The sequence below is a fragment of the Cottoperca gobio genome, chromosome 1 (genome assembly GCF_900634415.1).
Source record: "Cottoperca gobio chromosome 1, fCotGob3.1, whole genome shotgun sequence".
In the NCBI taxonomy this organism is placed as follows: domain Eukaryota; kingdom Metazoa; phylum Chordata; class Actinopteri; order Perciformes; family Bovichtidae; genus Cottoperca; species Cottoperca gobio.
In genome coordinates, this window is record NC_041355.1 from 10,921,112 (window position 1) to 10,948,681 (window position 27,570).

Genomic DNA, 27,570 nt, shown 5'->3' on the forward strand with positions numbered 1-27,570 from the left:
TCGCACACACAAGTGCAAACCAGTAAGGACGTGTGCACACCCTGACACTCTCTTCCATCACTCCCTTCTCCATCCCGCCATCCTCACACTCTCACACTGAAACCCCTCCTTTTTCTGCCTCAATCGGCTCCACTGTGCACCCCCTCCTTCCATCCTGCCCGTTAAATCCTTCCATATTCACACATTGTCGCTGCTGTGCTCATGCAGGCACTCTGTGGTGCATCCTCCCCTTGCTTGTCCCCATACCCCCCCCCCCCTCCCCTCTCTTCCTTCTTCTCTGCCTCTCTCCCCTCTCAACCTCTCTGTATTGACTCTTCAGAAGCGCCACAGCTTGTAGAGTATACTGTGGCAGACGCAGCCAAAATGACAGCAGGCACTCCAGCACCCCCTCCCTTCCTCCCTGGCCCCATCATCCATCCATCCTTCACGCTACGCTCTCTTCGCCACCCCTTCTATCCTTACACTCGGTCGGTGCCGTAGCTCCTGTAGTCCACTGCAGCGGAGACGGCCACTATGACAGCAGGCACTCCGTAGCCTGCCAGGTAGAAGTACTTAGTCCTAGAGTGTTCGCTCTCAAACACCTCTACCAGCATGATGTAGAGCTGCACCCCTTCCAGGAACATCCAGGTGAAGGCTGCCAGAAAGAAGAAATGGAGCAAGGCCGCAAAGACCGCACAGGCAATCTGGTGAGGGGAAGAAAAGATGGAGAGGATTTAAAAAATACAGTGACACAACACACAATGATGCACAGGGAGTATTTAATCCGGTAGACTCTGGAATAGACAGAAGAGGGAGAGGATATGGAAAATACAAATGGATCTCACAATCATTCTATACTATAACAGCAATTGCAGGCGACAGACTCAAAATCACTTTCAGATAGCAATATTAATTGAGCCTCCTTCACACTTTACTCCACGTCTACATCTACAAGTTATCAAAGACGATACATGAGAAAAATAGAAGTGATATGGTGGTGCTGCAGCCTCTGCTAATTGTCCACATTTCAAACAGAAATAGCAAAGCACTTTCAAAGCTGAGAGGGGCTGAGAGAGAAGAGGGGGGGGGGAGGTTGTGAGGAGGGCGAACGACATGGCACTACGCTGTTGAAAATACATTATGATGAACAAAACGAGTAGAACTCCCGAGACTTGGCCGCTGGGTATGAAGAAGATGAAACGTTTTTGTAAAAAGCCAGCAGTAACATGAGCTTAGATTGATCTGAATTGTTGACATGTTTTACGTGAACATCAAAATACTGTACACCCTCGTAATTTAGTTTCTTGTAAAATGATAATTATCCAATATCAAAAAAGAATGATAACATTGTACCAACAAGTGGATATATACGTTGCGAGTAAATGGATTTTAAATCACATTGTGAGCGGCCAGTGAAAAGTGACGGATGAAAGGGACGTGAAAGAGTTCGAGAGGCAGATGATAAAACCCTATGAGAGTCTGCTGAATGTAAAAAAGCAGCGAAAGAACCAGCAGTAGGAAAATGAAAGAGGGGTATCAAACCTAAAACGGCATTAACAATTTAGGCAATGGGATGGAAAGAAAAGAGGGGAGCTCAAGATGAGAAGGCGAGATCCGGCTCGTCACGTTCATGGCAACGTTCTAATCTAAAGAGTCACTCCTAAATCATTGAATGGGAGAGCTAACAGACTTTTATAATGGAGGGGTTTGCAGCAAGAGACAATTACCTAATGTCTGAGAGACAATGAGTTTAGGGGGCGAGGGAGTCACTCATTTCCATTTCTAATGATCGCACAGTGTAGCTTACACACACAAAGACACACACACACACACACACACATAGGTAAAAAAAAAAAAGGTGTCTGCTTATGCAAAGTCATTTAGTTTTTCCTGCTGGAATTACTGGCTTAACCGACTGCGAGCTAAGTGACGCTGAAGATGTTAATGGAGGTCACAAATAGTCACCAGTAATTAACGGCACACACAAATACGGTGGCACACAAAGCAACACGATCCCTCCTCCTACAACATCACAGACAAAGAGAAATATACAAATCTCAATGTCAAAACAAGTAATTTATATTTTCCCATTGAACGCTCAGCAGAATGCAAAGGCGTGAGGCTGCTCTAGGCTTCTTGAATAATACCGAGGGGATAAAGAATACAGCCCTGAGCGCTTCCTCCCTCAAAGACTAAAACACTCTGGTAAGATTCAAACAAGCTCACAAAGAAAATAAAGTCGACCTCGCAGTGATACGTGTATGATGTCTATAACTGCATTGTGTACGCACATAGTACAGTAAGACTATGTACACACATCAAGGTTTCCTACAGTATACGCTGATTATATTTGGGTGACCTTGCCCAGAGGAATTAAAGGGAAATCTGAGAATCTGACCCCATGCAATGTTTGTGTAAGTGCTTGCAATCCAAGTGAGGTTTAAAGGCCTAATCCATCCGTGATTGGCGTATTGGATGCGAACCATATGGATTATACAACTGTGGGCTGTGACTTGAATGCAGACCATGTGGGCCCTGATGGTCGAGCCAAAACTGCATCATTAGGGATGGAGCTTGATATCAGTTGGTTCTTTTTCCACATAGCTTTAGATTCTTTTTGTATTTCTTTTTTATTGTTCCTTCTCTCCTGCAGTTGTGAGTTGCAAAAGCTGAGTGCAGTTCCACATGAGCAGTAGAGGTCATGCATCATTAACCGTAACAAAAAGTCCCAATCTGGTATGGTCTGGGTAGCGCCAGTGAAAAGTAGTGAGCAATTACTGTGGGTTATAATAGTGCAGTTACTTTAGCCCCTTTTCACAAAAGTCCCAATGGCTGCTGAGAACGGCACCACTGTTAAAATCAAATTGAGTCCACTTGAGCCAGTCAACCTGTAACTCTAAAGAAGGCATCACTGATACAAGCACAAGGCCTGTAGCAGCCAATAATGTAATAACTATAATTGCCAAGATAGATTATTGACTGGTTATTACGCTATTAATTGGGTTAAAAATAGTATTGCAAATGGAATAATTGAGTGGATGGAGGATAATGTGATAAAATACTAACATCACTATGTTCCATAACAGTTTTTCTTACTGTTGCTTAAAAAAAAAAATAAGCACGTTATTAAGAGTTATTACATTAATGGTAATTGTTACATTATTATCTGCGACAGGGCCTAGTAAGCTATGTCCATAAAGATGTGGAGCATGCTGCACAAACTGTTTTTACTTGAATGCATAGATGACTCTGAAGAATAAGGATCATTGTGTTACTTCATTTACATTTTAATCCACACAATTACACACAGCCAGTTCAGACTGACTGAATGTCAGCACACATTACCTGACCCGTCCGGGCTCTGCATCGTTTAATATGAACAAGTGTTTCTATACTGAACTCTGAATTCATGTGGGATATCTATAAATGTATTACTATACTGTACTATAAATATTTATATTACATATTGGCAGCGTGTACCGTATGTCCCAAACATAAATTCTGCTCCTCACAATCGCAGAGATACTTAAATATTATTGACGGCATAGCATCAATCTTTTAGAAGAAGACCGAAAAAAAACTCAAAATAAGTGACACCACTTTGCCAGCACTTTCATGATCAATATCCAGAGTACATTTTGAAACATCACTTTGTAAGACCGCAATTGTGTTAACCACACGGGCCTGGGTTTATACACGGTAATTCTACAGTTTAGCAGTGATGTGTGCACACTGGTGTCTTGGTTTTATTTCTTATATAAATGGTCAAATGCACTATCCTGCCTCATATGGGCTTTGCTTGTGAAAGTTAGAGTGCTTTACAAACATCCCCTCGCAACCAACAGCATTCCCTGGCAAAAGATTCACTCTGTCGCCGGAGGGGGGAAATGATAGTAACAGAAGACTGAAGCATAAACGTCAGCAAAGCTAAAAACAAAGCAAACGAATGGGCCTTAATAAAATTATCTCGCCAATAAGCAAGTACGTGTAATATGCAATAGCGTTGTAAATCCCTTCTGTTGCAACAGGGAAGAGACCAAACAACAAGCAAATTAGGTTTTTCTTCTACCTACATTTTATTATATAATGGTTAAGTTGCCATTTAAGAAATATAATAATAAAAATATAATAATAATATAATAACTTGACTGTGCCATCAGTCTAATGTTACAATCGTGTTTTTGTCTCCTTTTCTGCCTTTGTTGGCAATCCTCAAACTGTAAAACGATTAATCTGAGAAAGGTTTTCACACTCAGTATAGTAACAATGTCATGGAATACTAAGCATGTGCAGTCCAAACATTGCCAGTAAACTCTGTTTTTGCAGTTTCTTCCCTTCACATTTTTTTTTTACAAGCAAAACCGTCGCACTAATCCAGCCTGGTTTGAATACAAATATATGTTTTCTTAACAGCCACTCGGAGAAATTTCTGCTTTCGATTAATTCCGGGAACGATGAATGCAACAAATCTGCCGTTTCTTATTCATGCTGCTGCAATGTGGTCAACCACTGACAGCAAGTTAGTAAATATTTCACAATTTACATTGCCAACAATGCAGTATGATCAGTGGTATTGGTCAGTGGACAGTTCCGCCATGCCTGTGCCAACACAGCATGAATAAAACATTTTAAAATTCAGCCTGTGAGCAAAACTGTCCATAACTTCTAGTCAAAGAAATATGCCGTATATTGTACACATACACGCGTATAACATATTGCCCTTCTTACCGGTTGATCGGCCCTGTTGATCCCCACCAGGAACAGTGACTCAGCGATGAAGAGGCTGATGCAGAGGTTCTTGTGGATGGTGTTGCGGTCACTCTGCAGCCCGCGGAAGAAGCAAAAGGTGAAGATGCAGATAAGCAGGCAAACCAGGGACAACAGGATCCCCACCCATGTGATGACGTCCAGGAGCAGGTCGTGCATGCTGTCTGCTTTCTGTGGAGGGGGCAAGAAAAGCAAGAGACAAGATTGAGTTGATTAGCCATTAACAGCTACTATATTTAGCTATATTCTGTTTTGCTAGAAACATACATGAGTCATATTGATGTAACATGAAACATATGGTATAACATACACAAATCACCGCCCCCCCCCCCACCCCCCCACCCTCTTCTGACTGATGTGAGTCTGGCTGTGTGTCGCTGAGCGTTCAGGGCCACAGCGTTACGCTGCGTTGCACAGGTGTGCTGGCTCTATCCATCAGTGTCCTGCAACCTGGCAGGCAGAGCAATGTTCAACATAGCACTGCTGTGATGGATCTACTGCTCAAACCCTCACACTGTGTTCACAAAGGGCTGCCAAGCTAGCTCTGACCATGACCCCTTTAGAAGTAACACACATCCTCTGGCCCAGAGGGAGAGATTGGGTGTCACACAATATCCAGAGTTACAAGAGCCGATTTGTGAGAAGGAACTTGGTCTTAACGTAACAAAAGAGGGAGACAAAGAGTACTTATCCCACACATGGCGGAACAATAAGGTTTTATCCACCGCCCACAGTGGCTCATGGATATCAAAATAAATGAGCCACTTTCACTTTCTGATCAGTCAAGTATCATTTTTTTACAATAAAATAGGAATTGCAGCTTTGGTCCCTGGTGTACGTGTCTATGGTTTGTTTAAATGCATCTGTTTTGTTAATCCAGAACTCTATAGACTGAACGTTTGAAGTGCTTTAAAAAAAATGTTGTCAACTCAATGTCATCATCTGGCTTGACGAATCAATTGTAAAATGTCTCCTGCCAATGTATGATTACTCAGTACTGGAGAGTCTGGAGAGATGTAATCTATTTTCCAGATGTTGTGGTCTCCTTCTCTTCCTTCCTTCCTTCCCTCTTTTGAGAATATGTTGACCAGCCTTGCCAGCCAATGCTAATCAAATGATGAACAACTAACCCTTTGATCCTGACCATCCCCGTCCTGGCAGGCACAGGAGAATAAACGCCTACCTTCACCTCCACGTGGGCCATGAGCACTGCAAAGCTGGTGAGGTGTGTGCAGGAGCAGCTGGTGTGTGTGCGATTGGTGGCCAGCAGACGACAGTCCTGGGTAGACCAGAATCCCATCATGGTACGCTTGGAGTAGCTCCAGAATGAACAGTTGGGATTGAAGTTCTCTTCCGAATGCTAGGGGCAAGGGAGGAGGAGGAAGAGAGAGAAAGAGAGTCAGAGAGAGGAACCGAGACAGGGAAGAAGAAATTGAGAGAGAGAGGGACAAAGAGGAGGATGGGTGGGAGAGCAGGAAGGCAGAGAACGGATACTTAGTCATGGGGAGGTGGGAGGTAGAAAGATGAAGTGTTGGGAGAGCCAAAGAAAGTGAGAAAATGGTGGGAGGAATTGGTGGAGAAAGGGATGGAGAGGAAGGAACACAGAGAGGGAGTCAAGCACACACAACAACAAAACAACAAACAGAAGGGCCAGAATGCGAGAGTGCAGCAACAAATAAACAGAGAGACATGGCAGGAGGCAACAGCGCCGTGTCCATGATTGTTGTGTGAGATTGTGAAGTGTATAAGCTGCTTGTGTTGTGTAAACTGAGGGAGCTGTGTGTGTTGGGTTGGTAAAGTTACTCTCAAAATGAAGTGACACAGTGAGGATTTCTTTGCTGCCAACAAGCTGGATCACCAACTGGATCAACATTTGCTTGTTGAACGAGCGACACAAGATAAAAGTGTTGCATTGAGCACCACAATTCACACAGTACGAAGCAATGTGGAATTACGCTCTAATTCAGTTCCGGTATTATTGTCGGCACTCGAGCTGTTCGCGTGTCATTTCCGGCAAGTCAACGTCAATCGAGCCAAGACTTGTTTAAAGTCATTTACAAATCAGTTGTAAGACTTTCAGATCTCTAAACAATGGCCGCACGTGACATTTTCTTTTTATAGATAAATACGACCAAGAACTTTAAATATTCAACTAAGGGAAGCCCACAGCAAACAAAAACTAATCTCAAGTCCTCATGTTTGTGTCTCGACGAGTCTATAAAAGGAGAGGGCTTCCGTTATTCTATCATTTTCTTATTGTCAACACATTCCATAAAAAGACCAAAACAAACACAATACTCTCAATACTTTACGACTACACCAGCCTGTCTGTGGCTCAATCATTGCTAATAAAGATGGAAATCTTTAAAGACCAATGTATGTTTCCTTTAAAAAAAGCAAACGCAAACGCTACTCAAACACGAGTAATTAATACATTTGCTGGGAACTATTCTCAGTTGTGGAATAATACACATTTGGTGCTCTAGAACGGTACGTGTGAAATTAAATTTAAATAAACTCCAGTGCTATTTAAGGAACATGTCACCTATTTCAAGTGTGAGGCTCAGTTATGTGTTTTTTTTGGATGGCAGTGGTGGTCTATGGCACAGAGGAATAAAGACTTTCAAGCCTGGGCTACACAGAAAGTATCAAGCCTTATCCAAGTTATTATTTAATTGTTTACAAAAAAAAATGAAGTCATCACGTGGCGCCTCTCTTACCTGTAGGTGTTTGACGATGAAGACCACGGGCTCAGACAGGTAAACCTTATTGCTCTCCTTGTTAATGGATGCTGTGATGACCGGGGAGTTGACAATAACAGAGTAATTAGGGTAGACCGCATCGCTGCTCAGTCTAACGCTGGCGTTCTCCGTGGACAGGTAGGCCCCCAAGTTCTTGTACAGGACAAAGGCCATCCTGATCTCACCTGTAAGGAGACACACAGGAACATGGAGGATGATGAAGTTGATAAGTGTTGGCTGAAACCATGATGACAGAAATAGACGGTGGATGTGAGGAAGAGATTTCAAAAAGTATTTCAAGTGGGTTAGACAGAGAGGGGGGGGGGGGGAACAGGGACAGGGGGTCATAGAGAGTGAGAGGAAGAGATAATGGGAAATTTCGCTTCTACCGTTTCGGCCGTGTTGTCTCAGAGTGCTGGCTGACAGCTGGATAGAGTTTCCGTGTAGTTCTGACTGAGGGAATGTCAGGTCTGCTAGGTTCCCATCCGTGCTCAGCCTGGCCACTTCCAGCTCTGGGATACACACACACACACACACACACACACACACACACACACACACACACACACACACACACACACACACACACACACACACACACACACACACACACACACACACACACACACACACACACACACACATCCTAATGTCAAGTCATGGCACAGCACGTTACATCAGGTTTGCTTTCCTGCTCTTGTAAATAACAATGTTTTCTCACTAAGTGCTTCGCAGCAGAATACAGGCAAGAATCCTGAATCCTCGCTTCTTCTAAACAAAGAAAATGAACGCATCGAGGTAGATAATCCAGCCTCTTTCTTGTATTGTGGGAATCTAATTTCACCATCCAGGTTCGTTAGCACATTCCTGATTACGGCCATGTAATGCATTAGATAAAGTTTCTAATTAAGGACTCATTATACCTTTTTGCTGTATCGCTATCTTGTGCTTCTGAGTGATTTGGTGATTTAGACACTGCTTTCATGGTGAAAACACCTCCTTGATCGAATAAACAACACAAGGACGTGCGTACATGGAAATGAGAGTGGAGGAGGAGGTGGAGTGGGAGAAGAGGGTGAAAGGAAAGGAAGTTGAGGAGGTTAGGGTCAAGTGCTGCAGAGAAGTAACAAAGAAATAGGGTAGTCAGAACAAGCATGAGAGATGGGGGAACGAGCAGAGACAATGAGAAGAGAGGACTAGAGTGGCGATAGCAAGAATGAAGACTATGTTCTCTCTCAGAGTACAATAGATAGGGCACAAAGGCAAGAGATGCTAAGGTCTGGGAGAGAGGAAATGGAGGCCGAGAGAGAGACATGCAGACATAAACACAGACACTGATATGCAAATACTGGCAGAAAGAAATAGAAACACTGGTTAAGTGTCCCTTACTTGCACACGAGCCAAACTAAACATTTAAGCTATGTACACACAGACACAAATTAACACACCGACCCACCCACACACACAGACGCACACGCATGTACACACTCATCCACACCCACACACACACACAACAGCGGGGTATCAAAACACGCTGAGTCTAATCTAATTAAAGCTTCCTTGTCATGACAATCCTCTTCCTAAGAAACACACTTGTTCATTATCGTTATCACACACGCACGCTGTTACTGCTTTGTTATCCCTTCAAATCACTGTTTTGGTTCTAATAATAACACTATTTATTCATCTGCCTAATACTGCGCCGCATATTCACACAAAAAATCTAACACAATAATATCACCTACAGTAAACTGCAGTGGCTTCTTTAAAAATCATCGTCACTCAAATAATTTATTCCCGTCGCTCACTCTCCTCTGAAAGACTTGTTAAAAAGAATAAAATGGGGGACTTAAAAAGTGCACTGAGGAGAGTAGAGAGGGAGGAGAGGAAAGTCAGGATGGAAGAAGAAAAAGAGATGAGAGGCGGTTATGAATAAAAGAGAGAGATAATCATGGTGGATCTGCCCACTGGATTAGCTGGGAGGGAAGATTAACGGCACAAAAGGGAGAGGAATGCGGAGACCAAATTTTCCACAAAAAGATGATTTCCTGTTTTAAGTTCTTCAGAGATGTGGTAGCCTACATCTCGATTACTGTTTATGTAACCATATGTATGTGGTGCGTTCAGGAGGGGGGGGGGGGGGGGGGGGGAACAAACATTGGATGAGTCTGAAATTATGTAAAGTGAAATTGTGTAGGATGGCAGTTGTTGGGAATGAAGGTTTGTTCAAGGGAGAGCAAGACACAGTCATGTTGTGAGGACGGACTTTGTTGAACCTTGTCTGTCAGCGTCATGTAAAAGAAATGCTGTAATGTTATCACTGTGTGGTGTGTTTTAAATAGATGTGATTTTATTGCTTACTGGTGCGAAAGTGAGCAAAAAAACCCCCCCAAAAAAAACCCTTAGAACATCATTTGACATTCCACCACCACCATCACCCTCAAGCATGCACTCATCCACTCTTCTTCTTCACTAATCATCCTCATTCCTCCTGCTCCTCCATCAGGAATGTTCAACTCCTACTGGGTCCTACACAAGCCCAGTGAATACTAGGGAGATAAACTGTAGCACCTTTTGAAAAATCAAATCAAAAAGGGAAGTAAACAGGAAGATAATCAAGGGAAACACAAGTGAGTGCAACTCGCTGGTCTGCGTACCGATGAAAAGATGGCTCGGAGATACATCTTCAACTTAAGGCGTGAAAAGCAAAGAGGGCTTTTGTTCGCCGGTGTTTTTACCTTATTCTATGGCCTAATGATGGGAGGATTAGTGAGAGAGGATGAGGAGAGATGGGAGGAGGAGAAAGAGAGAGGAGAGGGAAGTGATGTGATGTGCACAACCCCATAATAACCAGCTCTGTCAATTCCGCCTAGAAGTGGAGTGAAGAAAATACGGGAAAAATAAATAAAGAATTATTATGGTCTCTGGCAAAGCATTCATCCTAGCATCAGACGCCTCGAGGCAGCAGTTTCCCCCTTGCTTTGTGTCGGATGAGGATGGGTCTGTGTCTGTGGATTTGACCCCTACAAAAACCTCACACACACAACAACCTGGACCTCTTCAACAGGAACTCTCTTTGACAGCTTCACACAGCTGCTCTACATAATAGAGCAGCTGTGTGAAGCTGTAAATACATTTAGTGTATTGTAAATGTTGTTTTGCGAATGCTACAAACCATTTGATTTTTGCACAGATAGTAAATAATCTCTGACAAATGCAATCGCAGCCATATTGATTTGAGTTATTAGTTATTTTTTCCTTCTATAAGGGGATGTTCATGGAGCCAAACAGGCGTCATGGTAGACGTTTGAATTATATGTTTTGCACAAAATAGTAATTTGTTCAGTAGTATTGTCACGGCAGGACCTGACAGGTTATTGCGCCAAATCCAATCAGGGACAGACCACCCAGAAGTTACATTCCCTTCAATTTCTATGGTTCTGTTATTGTATGCTTTCCTTGTTTGCTCTTGCTACTCTATATCATACAATTTTGATATAAAAGATGTAGATCAAAATGAGTCACTTCAGTTTTACAGTTTTATTCTGATTTTAGACTGAGATACATGAACAAAACATGGTTATCTTTGACTTCCCTTTAATGTTGCTGAAGGGATAACATATTTCTGTTATGTTTTGTTGTGTTTATTCATGCACACAAATTATTTATTTGACAGAGTGGTTTGTCAAGTAGCACACACAGAAATTAGAAAGTATTTTACACTAAGGAGTTGGACTAAATTTCTTCAAAAAGCATAACATACAAACACAAAATGCTGATGTTTTTAATATATATATTAAAAATGCAAGATATTTACCACGGTATCGCTGGCTAACCTGTCCAACAAGTTCAATATCAACTCTGCTTCTGTATTAAAATATTTGTCTTATTGTATCGTCCTTGTAGAATATTACTGCAGCTCATTTATTAGCAATGTTTAGCTCAGAATCCAACCAAACTACAAGCTAACTTGCAAATGTTTCTCTTTTGTCCTAACCATCTAACCATAAAAAAAAAAAGAAGCATTATTCTGCCTTACAAAGGACGATGATAGCCTATTATGTGATGCACTGTGAAGTTAGATGGTATACTTTGTTTCTGGTTTGTATTATAAAACATAGATCTGAGGCGAGGGTTCAGTAATGCTTGCTGTCAGCATTGCCTCTTACTATGATATTACATCATATTCTTAGATCTTATGCAGCCAGAGCTGGTTTACGTTATTATGAGATCTGTTAAAAAAAAAGATAAAAAAAAGAAAAGAAGAAGAAAGAAAGAAAACCTTATGAAATCTACCACATTTCTGCCAAAGTAAAAGCAAGTTGTACTGTAGAAATGATTCCCTCTATTACATTGTATTCAGGTCAATTCAACAACATGTAAAAGTGCTTATGTTCCAGCCGAGCAACACTTTCAACACCTGAGACGTGCCCATTGCAGCCACAGTCACAGCCACAGTTGGCAACTGTGTAGCTTCACCACAGCAAATGGAGGTTAAGTGCCTTGCTTGAGGGCATCTCAACAGGCTCCGTGACAGTTGCTGGGTCCAACTGAGTTTGGAGGATGGGAAGGGACTAAAAAAGAAATGTACTCACGGATGTTGTCAGTGGTCTCCTGCACAGTGTCAGTCTTGAGGAGGTTGTCAGCTAACATAAAAGCCCCGGTCTCCACAGTGTCGAGGAGCAGAGTGGCAGAGTGCAGTTGCCCAGTGGTGGACAGTTCCCTCCACGCCGCCTGGGCTCGTGGCTGCAGCAAATTATTCACCGTCTCCACCATAGCCTGGAGCAGCAGCAGAAACACGGAGGTCACATGGAGGAAACTAATGCTAACACTTTTATCCCTTTAAGTCACTGATGCTAATTGGAATTAATGCAGATCCATTCATAGTACATTGCTTCAACATTAACTACTGAAGGCAGCAATCAGTGAGATGCAACGGTGAGAATGCAGTGGCTTTTCATTTATCATGTTGATAAATAATGTTAACAGAAAAATGTAAGTGATGCAAATATGGCATTCCCATGCAGACATAACAAAGGCAAAAGCACAGCTGTTAAATAAAAAGTATATTTCCAAAGTTGCAGTCCACACTTTGCAATGTTCATTACCACCTTCTTTTTCTTCAGAATTCTCTTTATAAAAGGATGTTGTGATTGAAAATCCATCACAGATGTTCAGAAAATCAAGCTAAGCTAATTAGCTGATTGCAATCACCGTGCGTCTACACCCCCAAACCTGGTTCATGTCTCTCTCTTTTTTTAAGCAACAGTCTTATCTTGGAGTTGGAAAACTTGTGCTTGAGGGTCTGAGAAGAAATTAACGCTTTATCAGATAATGTCTGCTGGGTCATATCCAGCCGCACAGAATGATTTTTAATCCAACAATATTACCAAACGGAGAAAGGTTGGCTGGCGTAGATGAATCGCTCTTCAGGAAACAATGCTTATTTTGTCTCAAGCTCAAATCCTTTTATGCTCTTAAGAATTCACCTCCTTATTTTCAGACATGAACACCACATACACACAGAGACACGTACATCCTAAAAGGGAGAGATAAAGAAACGGAGAGAAAAGAGAGCTGGAGGAGAAGGGGAAGAAGAAGAAGAAGAAGAAGAAGAAGAAGAAGAAGAAGAAGAAGAAGAAGAAGAAGAAGGGGAGAGCCATGGGGAGAGCGATAAAACAGTCCACTGAGTCCATGGTGACAGGCATCCGCTGGGAACAAGGGAGGCGGAAAAGCGAATACAGGTGCTATCAAACACACACATCTCACACTCCGTCTCTTTATTTTCTCTTTCTCCGACTGTAAACCACTGTTTCCGCAAACGCACTCCCACCCCTCGCTTATCTCTCGCTCTTTCAATGCCTCTTTCTCTTGAGGAGGGTGGAAAAGGGAAAAAAAGGAACGCAGGTGACATTATACAAGCAAAGGGGGTGTCCAGTGGGGAATTGCAAGGGTAGGAGAGGAAGAGTGAGAGACATAAGTTTATTGGCATTTACACATTGACCATTTGACGTCCTCCCTTCACTCAGGGTTAGGGAGAAGCCAGATGCCAGGAGGGGAGGAGGGAAGGCCGCAACAGCGATGTTGTGTGGGCAGGGAAAGTGTCCTAGATAGAGAAACACTGTAGATAATGACTCATATGAGTATTGATGACATGTGATACAAAACGTGCAGTTGTCCTCTGAAATAAGAGCTAATCCTACCTGTTTATTTGGGGGGGGGTGATATCCACATGTAGATACAGCATAGCACACACACAAAATGGGTGCTTAGCCAACAAGCTAATATGATAATATTATGTCCTCTTTTAGCGCTAGCAGTTAATTAGCTGGGACGCATATCGGATGAGTTTGGGAGGGCTACATGTAAACAAAAACTAATTAATCCACTGCTTCGGCAAACAACCAGAATAAGCAGGAGTGGATATGAAGCACACCCATGCATACGTATACACCAGCAAATCTGTTTCTGTCTCCGTTGTCTCGTTGACTGTGACAGAAGACTACAAGCTTCAATGCCCCTTTAAATGAAAATCCAAGTTTATTAAAACTGTTTTTGTAGTTTTGCCCATCATTGATAATCAATTAGCATAATCATCAGAGACATTTTCCTAAGCACCCAACATTCTCTGGCTACAGCTTCTAAAATGTGAGAATCTTCTGCTCTTTTTATGGCTTTCTTCAATATTCTCTGACATTTTATTGGCAAAAGGAGAAATTGATTAATCTGGCGAATACCTAACATAATAATCGATAATGAATGATGATCATCATTGTAGCCCTGCATGCAACAGTATTATAATGATTAATCATTTATGTCACGAGGAACAATTCCAAAGCATTCGATGGTTCAAGCTGCTGTTTTGTATCGTTGTATATCTTTGAGTTTTTCAATATTGGTCAGATAAAGACATCTCCTTGTGCACTTGGAAATTATGATGGCCATCGTTTACACAATTTTTCGGACATTTTATATGAAAATAAATAACCAACATATTAATTGAAAATTAATTGAAAACAATCCAACTGTTTATTCCGATTATCTGAACCACTTTGAGCAGTTTGTGAGCAATAGGCTACAACAATGTTATACAATAAATAGTGTTGTCCTTATAGGTTAGGGTTAGAAATGCACACCCCAGCTGGCCAGCACACTAAGTGACCCAAATCAAACACACCCACAGGTACACGCACAGGTGCATGCTGGGTCTGACTACCATGCTAAACGCTGTATTGCTAAGTGGATCCTCCATCGTCATTTCTAAATTTACTCAGTAACTTGTACCTCTAGTGAGGTGTGTGAGGGCTTTCTGCTGTTCTCGATGTATTCTGCAGAGCCTTATTCAGCTCAACATACTTAAAAACTACGAGAGCCACAGTGGGACAGAGAGGCTAAACTGAACTGGATATAACGTTGGTATTATATGTACTACTGTAGTATGTTATCGAATAAACGAGCGGAGAGAAGTTTTACCTGGAGTAGAATGAGTGGGACTTTGCGGTGCACGAGACTCACAGAATGACGTCCAAACTGGTGAGTACCACAACGAACGTACTGTCATGGTTGTAATTGTCCAGAGGAGGACGTCAACGTAGCGTGCGTAGTGTGCGCGTGCTGTGTATGTGTGTGCGTTAATGTGCGCTACGCAGTCTGCGCGTGCTGTACGTGTCTGCACTACGCAGTCTGCGCGTGCTGTATGTGTCTGCACTACGCAGTGTGCGCGTGCTGTGTACGCGTGTGTATTAACGTGTGCTACGCAGTGTGCAAAAAAATGTCCAGCTATGTGTGTTTGTGGCTGAAGCCGCTGTGGTGTTATAGTTTATACATCTCTGTGTGTGTCTGCTTTGGTGATGTTTTATTCTTCTGTAAAGGAAGTGTGGGGTTATTTAATTTCTGTAGCCTGCTTTATGCACCCGCTGCGGTGTCCTCGGACGTTTAATATATTGTAATTTTCGTGTAATCTGAGTTTTGACAAATTGAAGTCTGTAACATGTGATGGATGTCTGGTACCGAGCAGGCAATATGGTTATCATTTTACAATTTGCCAATATTCTGCAAATAACTAATCTGGAGACTTGTGTAAAACCTGTATGATCGTCTGACTGGTTGTTTCTTGACCCGTAGTACATACCAATGTTGTTGAGTACCCAACTCTCTGCAATTAACTTGGTTAGTACAATAACTACTGATAGGAATGATGGCCAGAACTAAAAAGAAATAAGCCCCAAGTTGGATGAAACCAGCATTTCCTGTTAACTGCTTGTTGTGGAAATAATGCTTTCCCTGTGGTGTGTGCATGAATGAGTCCATATGCAGTGACATATAAATGCCATATATAAAATGTGTGTGTTTGATGGTGTGCACAAGGGGCTGGGATAATCATTGCAGTGCATCATTCTGCTCCACTTGCTGTACAGTAGCAGTCCAGGCAACAGAGAGAGGGATGCTCTGGAGGCACGGCAGATATGACAGCAGTGGCACTGCTTTCCATTCGCTCACACTTGTGGTGCTGCTCCCAGACGCTCACTTTGATGTGTTTCAGATAACCCTCCTTTTCTACTCTCATTAAACTTTTCATTGCTTTTTATTGAACTTTTGATTATCTTGCATTTTCAATTTCAAATAATTTTTTCATTGAAATTTAATTTGCTGCCGCTGAGATTGGATCTGTAGAGTAGAGAGATAGGTAAAGAGAATAAGGGGTGTGATTTCCTTGAGGTCCAGACATCTCCACATCAGAACTGAAAGATGTAATAAACGTGTTTGTGTGTGTGTGTGTGTGTGTGTGTGTGTGTGTGTGTGTGTGTGTGTGTGTGTGTGTGTGTGTGTGTGTGTGTGTGTGTGTGTATGCTTTGGTGCCGTTGGTGACATTTCTATCTGCACAAGAATGAGGACTTGAGGGCTAAAATGGAGACAGGTTTTTTTTAGAGGTCTTCAAAGAGGGGAGAGACTCTGCAGAGACAGATAAGAGTGTCGTTGGTGTGCATGTGCGACTATGTATTCCAGGGTAGGCACGTGCATGTGTGTGCACGTATCCACAGCATGCACTTAAACACCCATACACACGGCAGTAAATGGGGCAGAAGTGAAATGCTTTGAAGCATTGGGGTAATCCAGCGTAAACAGCAGCGGCAAGACAGACTAGAGCTGGGCTGTTCTACTACTCCCAGCTACAGAAGGGGAGCATGGGCACAAGCACATGTGCTTGTATGTACAGTATGTGTACACTCACGCACAGTAGAGGCACACTTTGTAAAAAATGACGGCGTTGAAATGTTTGAAGTAAGAAAGGGGCGAGAGTAGAGAAAAGAATGGATTCCTTTTTTTCTTTTAGTCGCTTGGCTGAGCTCTGAGAAAGTGCATGTTTTGAAAATGTTTTCATCAGAGAAGCAGGCTTATCTGTCAGTTGTTGGTGTTTGTCTTCCCTGACAGGATGAGTTTGCAGCTAAATCAGGCTTTAAATTCACAGCATGTCATGTTCTGACCCGCCATCCATAAATAGAGGGCAAATTAGACATTGTCATTGAGCATCACTGTCTCCTCACTGCCCCCTTTATTGTTTTTCTTTCTCTCACATTCCATTTCTGTTTCTGTTACTCTCCTCTCTTTCTGTTTAATTTCTACCCCCTCTCTTTTTTTCTCAGTCTACCTTGCAGTCTCTACCTCCCTCCATCAATCCACCCTACAGCATGAAAGCCTCTCCACACCAGCAACTTCATCATGAATAAATTGCCAATTTAGTATACATGAAACGAGTCCCCAGTTCCCCAAACGAAGTGAGAGAGGAGGAGAGATGAAGTGTGAGAGGGAGAGAGAGAGAGGGAGAAAGAGAGGGAAGGAAAAAGAGAATTCAATTATTTTTTGTCTCTATTAAGAACCCAAACCTCCTGCCCACTCTCCTCACTTGGCAATTAGTGCTGTAGATAATTAACGAGGAGAGGGCAGCACCACACCACATCCCTAATCAAGCACATTTCTATCTGGCAGAGTAAGGGACTGTTGGTATAATTTTGTTTCACATTACTAAGGCTAATTATATAATCGATCACTCCCAGCCCCCTTCAGTACCCAAGGTGTGCGGTGGAACGCTTTGATTGTAACCTGTAACTAGCGGTCTGAAAGCAGCCACTCCTTGGAATTCAGCATTTATTGGATTAAGGAGACGCATCAAAATGTCTTACTGTTTTGATGTGATGGAATGAGATCATTGTTGAAAGTATATTTATATATTTGTAACGTGCGTGCATGTTTGTGTGTGTGTGTGTGTGTTTGTGTGTCAGCTTGCATATAGTCCTAAGCCATGTTCTATGATGTGACATTGCTGACTGGTGCTGACGTTAAGACTTTTCAGGGGAGAGTGGGGGAAAAAGCCTGCATCAGGAGAAAAAGAGCTAGCCCATCAAGGGTGTGTGTGTGTGTGTGTGTGTGTGTGTGTGTGTGTGTGTGTGTGTGTGTGTGTGTGTGTGTGTGTGTGTGTGTGTGTGTGTGTGTGTGTGTGTGTGTGTGTGTGTGTGTGTGTGTGTGTGTGTGTGTGTGTGTGTGTGTGCAGAGAGAGAGAGAGAAAAAGAGAGACGCTGCAGTCTATCTACAGCACATGGTTGAGGAAGGTGGGGTCTTTTGATGTTCTCAATAGTGATTTTAGCTGACCAGAAACATGCCTAAATGATCTTGGCTTTTCCGTTCACGGTGTGAGCCCATGGCGTCAACACGAACAAACATCAATACAAGCAGACCAACAAGGACGGAAAAAACAAATATGAACACTGAGCCACAAACACAAGCTGGTATTATTTTTAAGGCACTGAAGCCGTGACCAAGCAATACGCAACAGAGTATTCATCACACTCTATCCTTTCTCTCTGATACAGCAGCACAGAGGGCATTTCATTGAATGGAGATGGATAGCGAGTCATTTGGTTCCAGGCAGGCCTGTTTACAATTCTGCAGACAAAACTCCAAAATAGATGAGCTAGTATTGATATTGATCATGGCCTCTTATCAGTAACATTGATTTTGAAAAAGAAAGTTCAATTAAAAACAAAAGAATGCAAACCCTTTGAGGAGACGAAAACCTTTGTTTGAAGTTACCAGTGACCCTGATGCACGCTGTGGTTCAGGATCAGAATAGAGCTATTAAATGGCCGCCCTCCTCAAAGGGTTGGGATGCAAATCATAAGACAACTGCTGCAGCATAGAATTAGAATTCTACGTAGAGCGTTGTTAGGTGTAATCACACACAAGCTTGCATTGCGGATTACATGCCGAGTGTGAAGAAAAAAAAACATGTGGGTCTAATGGTGTGCCAAAGTAATCAACGATACCAGGAAGCGGAAATACCTGTGTGAAAAACCTGCAGGACCTTTCTCTCTTCTGAAGCTGCAAATTCAAACAATTCAGCTGTTAGCGATATAACACCTCTCAGTCATACACACACATACACACACACACACACCCACACACACACACACACACACACGCATACACACATATGAACACTTGCGTGCACAATGGCAGTCTCACCCACTTCATTAACATTGCATGGAAATTCTTTGATATATATTGTTATTCTCCTCACTCACACCCTATTTTTTTTTTTATTCATTCTCCCATAATCGTCTTTCTACTATTTCTTTCTCTTTTTTCTTCCAGATCATTTTCATAATTTTATTTTCCTCCATTCCCTTTTTTCTTCTCATTCTCTGCATCTACTGTCAAGTTAATTGATGGCATTAATTACTGCGCCACTCGTGCTTGATCGGTCATATTCGATTTCTTAACAAAAATTAGCATAATAAGCTGACATATTACTCAATTAGGTATATATAATTGGGCCATTATTGAAAACAAGAGGAATGCTTTTCCTCTTCTATGGAGGACTTTTTTCTACAAATTCAACCTTTTAACGGGCTATTTGATCAACAGCAAAACGCAGATTAATTGTTTCCACTTACACATGCTCTGGTATGTATTCACTTCACACGTGTTACTGAATTACTTAGAGGTAGCAGAGCAATGTAACGAGTGTGACAGTGAGACAAAATAAGGCCGACTATTGTGAATAAAGCTGACCTAGTAACTGAGAAGCTGGAAACAAAAGCAGGTGATTCTATAAGAGGTGGCAGCGGCTGTCAATCTGGGGGCTAAACCCCGCCTATCACTGTTGACCTCAGCACAGACGATCAAGAAACAGTCCGCCTTCCAGTCAGTCAGTCAATTAGCTAGCCAAGCCAGCCAGTCAGCCATTCCCTAATGATTTATCCCACTTTATTTGAATGCCTACATGAACACAGTACAGAACAAAATTCTTTCCTTGTCTACCGGAGTAATAAAAGAGATCCTTCGCATACTCACGATCGAGTTTCCATTAATGTAATCCTAAAGTAAGCACTCAAGCCCGCTTGTCGACAGCATCTCCATAGCCATAGCTCAAAGGGCTGAAGTTCATTAAACAATGAGCTATGACGTAAAGTGTGTCCCAAGCCTGTTTTTATCTCAAGTACTGTATGTTTTAATGAGAATCACTCCCCGGGCGAGACAGAGTTTTATTAAATATCAGTCCTAATCTGAAAAGAGTTGCCAAATACTAAAAAGAGGTTATCTATCAGCCCTAATGTTGGGAAAGACTTGTTATAAAGACCATCAGAAGAGGATCAAATAATGTCTAAAAGCAGCTATTAATCATCTGGAAATCTACAGTGTTGTGTAGGGTTCTTCATCAAACCGTGCACGCAGAGACTTTTCTAAACCCTAAAGAATGAGTGTAAGACACAAATGACAAACCGCTGACGCTAATCATCTAAGTTTCTCTATCTTTTCCCTTTTCTATCCCTCATCCCTCTATCCCTCTATTCTTTCATTTGCCTCGCATCCTTCCCCATAGCAGTGCCTGCAAGAAAACCATTCATCTCACTCATTCATTTACAATAAATTAACCTTCCATCACGAGGGTTTCAGGAAGCAGTACCTTGGTGAGGCTGCGGGCAGCGCTGTCTTTGCCCCCGGGGGTGAGGTTCCTGAGCTGTACGTCCAGCAGTTCCACCAGTTGGGCCATGGCCCGCACTGTGGATGGCACATCGCCAGGACGCAGAAGACCTTTGGTCTGCTCTGCCAGCTCCCTGGCCACAATTGCTGCTGTCTCGCCCGAACGGAGCTGTGAGCCAAACAGGGTGATGTGGGCGGAGAGTGGAGTAAAGTCGAAGAATGAGAGAGATTGATGGAAGTAAGAGAAAAAAGAGAAAAGAGTCGGATGAGGTGAGAAGCGAAGAGAAAGTTGGGAACAAAGTTAGTGAGAGTGTGAAGAGGAGGACAGTGAGGAGGACGAAAGAGTACAGCAAAAGACAGATGGAAAAATGAAAGGATGAGAGGTCAAGGACAGGTGGAGTGAGGGAAGTAAATGTGGAGGAATGGGCAAGAATAGGATGGGAGCACAGGGGGTGAGAGGAAGTCAGTGTTGTTTCCAGTAATTTATAACTTATAAACACATTTAAGAATAGTTTACAGAGAAAGCTCCTACTTAAGCACATCTGCTGCAATGCTGATTTCACAGGGAGCATTTTTCCTTGTCTTGTCTTATAAAGAAAACCCTTAAAGCCTTGTGTCTCGTGTGAGAACAGACGCAAAAGCCATACATTTAAATTGTGGGATTAATAACTGGGGCAGCGCTTTACAGAATAACAGTATCTTGAAGAAGCAAACACAGACATGTTTTTCCATGCAAAAGCAATGCATTCTATGTAAATGAGCCACTCTTGATGCATTGTAGCGTATTATAATGATAGCGCGGCGTGAGTGAGTGACCTTATTGGACATTTACATTTCCCCCCTACAGCGATATAAAAGCTCTCAGATCTCAAACACAAGTTATGGTTAACTACTGAAGATGGATACATGGCCACAATCTTCCCCTGTAGTCAAGTGCGTCTTCATGTGTGAGAAATCGCTCCAGGACTATCCATAACACATACACTTATGCCCTTAAACTGGGGCTCTGTGGGAGCTAAAAGGACCAGCAGCCACATTCAGACTTACTTTCTGCATAATGTGGTTGACCCAGGGCGACGTGCAGTTGCTGAGGTCAGGGCCTCGGGGATCCCAGTAGCCCAAATGGGCCATGCACACGTATGTGGCCACGCCTGCAAGACAAGCAAAACAAACAGAGTAAGACAGAGCTGACATTCACCAGGAGACACAAAGACTCTTGAGATTGCCTCGGGTTCACAAAGCAGTTTGTGTGTGCAGGCTGTGTGTGTGTGTGTGTGTGTGTGTGTGTGTGTGTGTGTGTGTGTGTGTGTGTGTGTGTGTGTGGATGGAAGGAGGATTGAAGAATCATACTTTTCATGCGAGCTAATTGATTGAAATAGGATAATTTTTCCTAAGGAAATATGTGTGTGTGTGTGTGTGTGTATGTGTGTGTGTGTGTGTGTGTGTGAGAGAGAGACTTTACACGTCTACTCCATTACATTTCAGAGAGAATTGTTGTATTGTTGTTTTACTTTTGAAACAGCCCCTATTACATCTTCAGACCCCATTACATTGTACTCCTCTCCATTCCACAATCCCTGCCAACATTTTAAAACATGTTCTTTAAGTATATTAACTACATTTATGTACTGGAGATAGTAGCTAGTTATTTTACAAGGTAAGGCTTCACGTGCAAACACACATACAGCTCATAAAACATGATGCACTGTTTGAATGGCTCGCCAGCAGCATGTGGAGCGTACATAGAGCAGCTAAAGCATTAATATACTTTTTACAGGTGGAGACTGTGATCATAAAGGATGCTGTTTTCTGCTGCTTTGACTTTTTGTATTTAATAGTGGTAGCGATGCTTTTACTTTGGATTTGCCAATTAAACAGCTCTAAACTGGTTGCAGTTGGATTTCTACAACTTTTTACAAAGAGTTAGCAAGGAAGTAAACTAAGACATATTTCCCTGGGCAAAGCTTTTACACAAACCATTTACTGAACCCCACCATGTTAATTCCTCTATACATTCTGCCATCCACCCACCCACGCAGCTTCCTTACCCAGTGTCCCTACAGGGCAGGGCTGCTTGGCTTTCTGGCCCTGCTGTGTGCGGGGCCATGATATGTCGGCTGTCAGCCTTGGATTGCAGAAGTCTTGGGGAGGCAGGGCAGGAGGCTGCGGGGCTGCTGGAGGGACCACCACCGGAGGAGAGCGTCCTCCAGCTTTCTGGTTGGTGTCTGGAATCTGGTTGGTGTCAGATGACGAGCCACCGCCAGGAACCAGGGCAGGCTGGCGGACCGTGGTGGTGGTTCGCCAACGCTGGCCAGGGGAGGTGGTGAGGAGAGGCCGTGGGGTGGTGAAGTAAGGAGGAGAACGAGTGGTGGTGGTACGGCTGGTAGATGAAGAGGAGGAACCTCCGCCGCCAACCGGACCTCCTCCGCCACTTACGCCGCCTCGGATAGGAGGTATCATGGGAGGTGGGCGATAGTCTAAAGAGAAAGAGAGAAAGGTTTGAATTCACACAAAAACACAGCCCCTTGGTTCTTAAACAAAGAGCCAGGACCCACAGTGAGATGTGCAGATGTGTGGGTCCAAACATGACTGGAGTCTGGATCTTTGTCTGACCAGGACATGAGTTAAAAATGCATTGGATACAAAAGTAAGAACAACATATGTGACTAATGGCCTACAACCGTGAATAATATTAAAGTAACAGACACAAACGCAGTTGCAGGCGCTCCTTTACACAGCACTAAATATCTGTAACAGGGAGTAGCTCATGTTTCTGATGACTTCCCAATGCTAGTGTTTTATTCCTCGTCAATGCAGTCAATATGCCAGATCTCTGTGGGGTTTCTTTTCTTTCTTTATCAGTCACTCCCAAGTTCAGGAAATATTTCCAAACAACAATCGGTTTGCACTGCAAACGTGCACAAGGTTACCAGTCGTTCCTATGGGACTGGTACACAGTAGTGGCTAATGCTGCCTAACCTGGCAGAAAAAAAAACATTCTTTCAGTGTCATGCATGATTCATAACAAGAGGACATCACGCAAGGGTAGGAAGGTCACTTAAATGCATATGATTCTTTTGTTGTCAATATTTCATTGTAAAAAAAGCTCAATTATTCACATTGACCCTGTTCAGGGAACAGAAATAAAGAATGGATGGATGAGAGGAGAGAAGAATAGAGCATGTGTTTGTGAAGTGTTGGTGTCCTCTTATGAACTTATACCAGTGTGTCTCCCTGCTCACCTCCTGTTGCTTTCCTCTGCACATGCTACAGATCAATAGTGTAGGGATCGAAAGTTGGATAAAGGGAAATAATTATTTACAGCTGTCCCTCACTTTCTCTTTAGAATATGTTATCGGTCTCAAATCATTTTGAATGCATTATGGGTAATATTGCATTCAGGTGGGGCCCATTTTCTAAAGCCACATTTTTACTTGGAAACATTATTTAACAAAGCAGGGGATAGCTTTGTCTCTCACTGTGGACACTTTTATTGTCCAGCTGAGATTGCCTTAAAGTATTTTATAAAGTATATTCCAAGAATGTTTTTTGGAATTTGTAATTACAGAAAACTCACAGCCTGTGCATCATGTTTGAAGCTGCAGAGGCTCCACATCGTGTGAATTATGATAGCTCCAAACTTTTAACCTAGATGCAACTACAAATGCCTTATGCCAAATCAACACAGCACACTAAATATAGTTAGCCCGCAGGTCTATGCAGCTGATAGCTACAGTGTTTTGACTTCATCTTCCTATTAAAAACCCATAATGTGTGGATTGCCTGAAGTACACATAAAGGCAAGCGCACAAACAAACAGAGAGGTACACAGACATAAACACAGGAGGCAACTCTCCTAGATCACAAAGATGCTCAAATGTGAATTCTCACACTACCGCGTAATAAGAGAGAAATATAGCTTGTGACATATCAGGTTCTGTGTTTAGTTATTGGCTAAAAATATTTTCTACACACAGTAAGAAAAGGGTGACAGCTGAACCTGGCGGACGTCACCTTCTTAAAAGACTTTCCTCACCATCTCCACGCCGACCAGAAACTATGAATACGATTAATTCTTTTCTGAAGTGTGTGCAGTATATCGACTTCAAGCTACATGATTTCTGGGTGATGGAGTCCTCTGGGTGTTGGAACTATCGCTAGCTGCCAGTTGGGGTAGAAAAAAAGTGTAAAGTTGTGTGACTCGCTTCAAGGCTGCCCTGATGTTAAAATTCTTGATTCCATGATTTTCAGCACCAATGGAAAGCACAGGCACGTGTGTTTCTCTGTCTAAGGGGTGAGTGTGCCTAAGGCCATAATATGTACTACATGCTGGTCCCTGACATTGAAGGGTTATAGAATGTGTCGCACAGGCTGATTGTACAGGCTGATATAATTGCACATATTTGTAACTGCAATGGGTTTTTTTGTGCACTGCATATTGACGGATACAGCTTAATTTGGGGTGTTAGTTTAACTAAAGTTAGTTTTGGTCAGCGTTGTCATTTTGTGATGCTTTTTTTTGTTCCTTTGGGGATGCAGAGAATGAAGTGTGGATGTGTGGGTTTTTAGTAAAGAGTGGCGGTGTTTATATTATATAGCGTGAACTGAAGTTATTCATTCTTGTGGATTGTAGGTTTAATCAAAGACTCCTACTACTACTCTCTCTGTCTCTCTCTCTCCCTCTCTCTCCCTGTCTCTCTGCCGGGTTGACTGACAGCCACGAAACATCCCTCTCCTCCTGTATGTTCTGTTCTCTTCCTCCACAACTCAATGGAGTGTTTCCGTACCTAAACTGTGCTGCTCTTCGTTCCTGAATCACTGCCGCTCTGCCTCATGCATTCTCCACGGAACATTGCCATCAATCATGCGTAGCAGCAGTGGCCCAGGGACTAGCTGTCAATCTACGTGTGTCTACACTTATGAAGTGTGTGTGTGTGAGTGTGTGTGTGTGAGTACGTGCGTGCGTGCATGTGTGTCTGTGTGCGCGCTCAAACGGGAAGCTCCATTAGAGGCTCTGCCACAACAATAGAAGAGTAATGGTGTGTGCGTGTGTGTGTGTGTGCGTGTGTGTGTGTGTGTGTGTCTGAGGTTGATGTCTGCTGTCATTTCAGTACAGGGCAGAAAACACAGGGGCTGGAAGCTTGGGGTGAGGTAATACAAAAGCCTGCAAGTATTCACAGGCAAGGGGCCCACACCACTTCACAACCCATGTATCTCTATCTCTCTTCTTTCCTCTGCTATTGACATTTTACATCTGCTTTTATTCCTTCCTTACTTTTCTCCACATTTGTATTATACTTATGTCAATGTCTATACTTCCCAGCACTCTCTTTCAAGTGTGCCCGCCCATGTCTTTATGGTGTCCTTGTGTGCTTGCTCTTTTGCAGCATTTAGATGAGGGTTGGGGGCGGGATGGATCTTGCAATGCGATGAATTCATCACTGGCATCACTGAGGATGCTGTGAAAGACGCTGTAGGAAACTAGAGGAACATGACATAACGGCTTCATGAAACATTTATAGAGAAAAAGGCTAGAGGTTGTACTCATGGGGACCGACATATCTTCCCTCGTTTAAGTTGAGGAAGCCTTGAGTAAACGCACCATGACAACTTCAAGATGTCAGCTAACTTAAATGTTGTGCTCTTCGCCGAGACTGACGCCACAAGAACAAAACCTAAATACAGTTGTAAATTCAGTTCAGATGTTTTGCTCTGTATGTATGTCCTGCACATGTGGGTGACACATTGACAGTAAATAAAAACACTCAGTTATTATATTACATGACCTTCGCGTACCAGTAGTTGGCACCCTGCCCTGATAAATCTTTGTACGGCATTAACCATTCTAGCACTGGGCAAGCATAACAACATGATGTTAATAAGACAATATATCATAATATAACATGTATGCAGAATAAAAAGCATAATGAATACGCAAAAAACATGTAAGTGAATAAGAAAATGGAATGGATGAATAAGATGGCTTTTAGTGTGGTAACAATCTTCTGCAAGTTCTATCCAAAGAGGGTGTACTGTGTGCACATGCACGAACATGTAAAACAATGGATCGACTAAATAATTAAAAAAGAAATACTGTTGCAGTCGGCAAGAAGCCTCAATAATTAAATTACAGTTTTCTTTGAATATTTCTGTAAAATAACTAACTAATTATGAGCATTATCCTAATGATATAATACCACTAATAGCTGACGAGCCCTCTGTATGTTTTATAAAACATACCGCTAAGGAAGAAAGTGCGATGCAACTGAAAGCCCTAGAACTACTAATGGACTCTGTGGGGAGATAGTTTTGTCCTCTGCTGTTTACAAGGTCAAGAATACACTTTCAGTTTCAACTTTCTTGCTACCATGGATGAGAAGTCCTTTTAAAGTGCTCAGTAAAAAAAAAGGACATTTGAACTTGTACTATTCTATGAAAACCAGCAAACTCCATCTGCTGGGAAAGACTGTTCGGCATGATTGAAGGCTCTGGAACATTTGGAATGGTGAGAGTATTCTATTTTATTTCATTATATTCTGTTTGTTTTCCTGACCTGTAGCAAGCCCAGGGGAAGGTGAGACAATGGCAGGCAGTACAATTGTTTCTGGAGTTGTCTATCTGTCACCACACTGGAGGGGCCGTAGAGCTGCTGTCAGTCAGCCTGGGATGCTATCACATGATCCTCTGACATGCAGACAGATGTGTGTGTGTGTGTGTGTGTGTGTGTGTGTGTGTGTGTGTGTGCGTGTGCGTGTGTGTATGGTGATGTTTTTCTGTGTGGGTGCGACTGCCTGTCTCTGTCTCTGCTCTGTTGCCGAGAATGCTCTTGTTGACTTCTAACTCGGTAAACAGAGGGATCGTAAATCCACAGCACAAAAAGTAGAAGGCAAGGAAGAGAGAGGAGAGGGAAAATGAACTTCCTCGAGCAAGTTTCCCACACCGGCAGGCGGCAAGTGAGAGAGGGGAAGAATGAAACCGAAGCAAAGAGGGATTTGAATGAAGACAGAAGTTTCACAGAACTGAGACGGAGTGTCTATTACACTCGTATGGTTTTCTTAATATCCAAGATGATTACTTTCTTGGAGTTTCCTTAAAAGTTAGT

General features: G+C 42.7%; 1 protein-coding gene across 6 annotated transcripts in view; it reads right to left on the reverse strand.

Annotated features, from left to right (window-relative positions):
• adgrl3.1 (adhesion G protein-coupled receptor L3.1) overlaps positions 1-27,570 on the reverse strand; it is a 97,997-nt gene that overhangs the window by 16,676 nt on the left and 53,751 nt on the right. For all 6 annotated transcript variants that reach the window (XM_029448804.1, XM_029448652.1, XM_029448487.1 and 3 more), the window contains exons 8-17: positions 22,517-22,945; positions 21,516-21,619; positions 20,452-20,637; positions 18,825-18,863; positions 12,083-12,266; positions 7,877-7,999; positions 7,467-7,672; positions 5,930-6,106; positions 4,708-4,917; positions 463-683 (exon numbers count right to left, since the gene is read on the reverse strand). In XM_029448804.1, the coding sequence (XP_029304664.1) occupies positions 463-683; positions 4,708-4,917; positions 5,930-6,106; positions 7,467-7,672; positions 7,877-7,999; positions 12,083-12,266; positions 18,825-18,863; positions 20,452-20,637; positions 21,516-21,619; positions 22,517-22,945 (1,879 nt within the window). The remainder of the gene's footprint in view (positions 1-462; positions 684-4,707; positions 4,918-5,929; positions 6,107-7,466; positions 7,673-7,876; positions 8,000-12,082; positions 12,267-18,824; positions 18,864-20,451; positions 20,638-21,515; positions 21,620-22,516; positions 22,946-27,570) is intronic.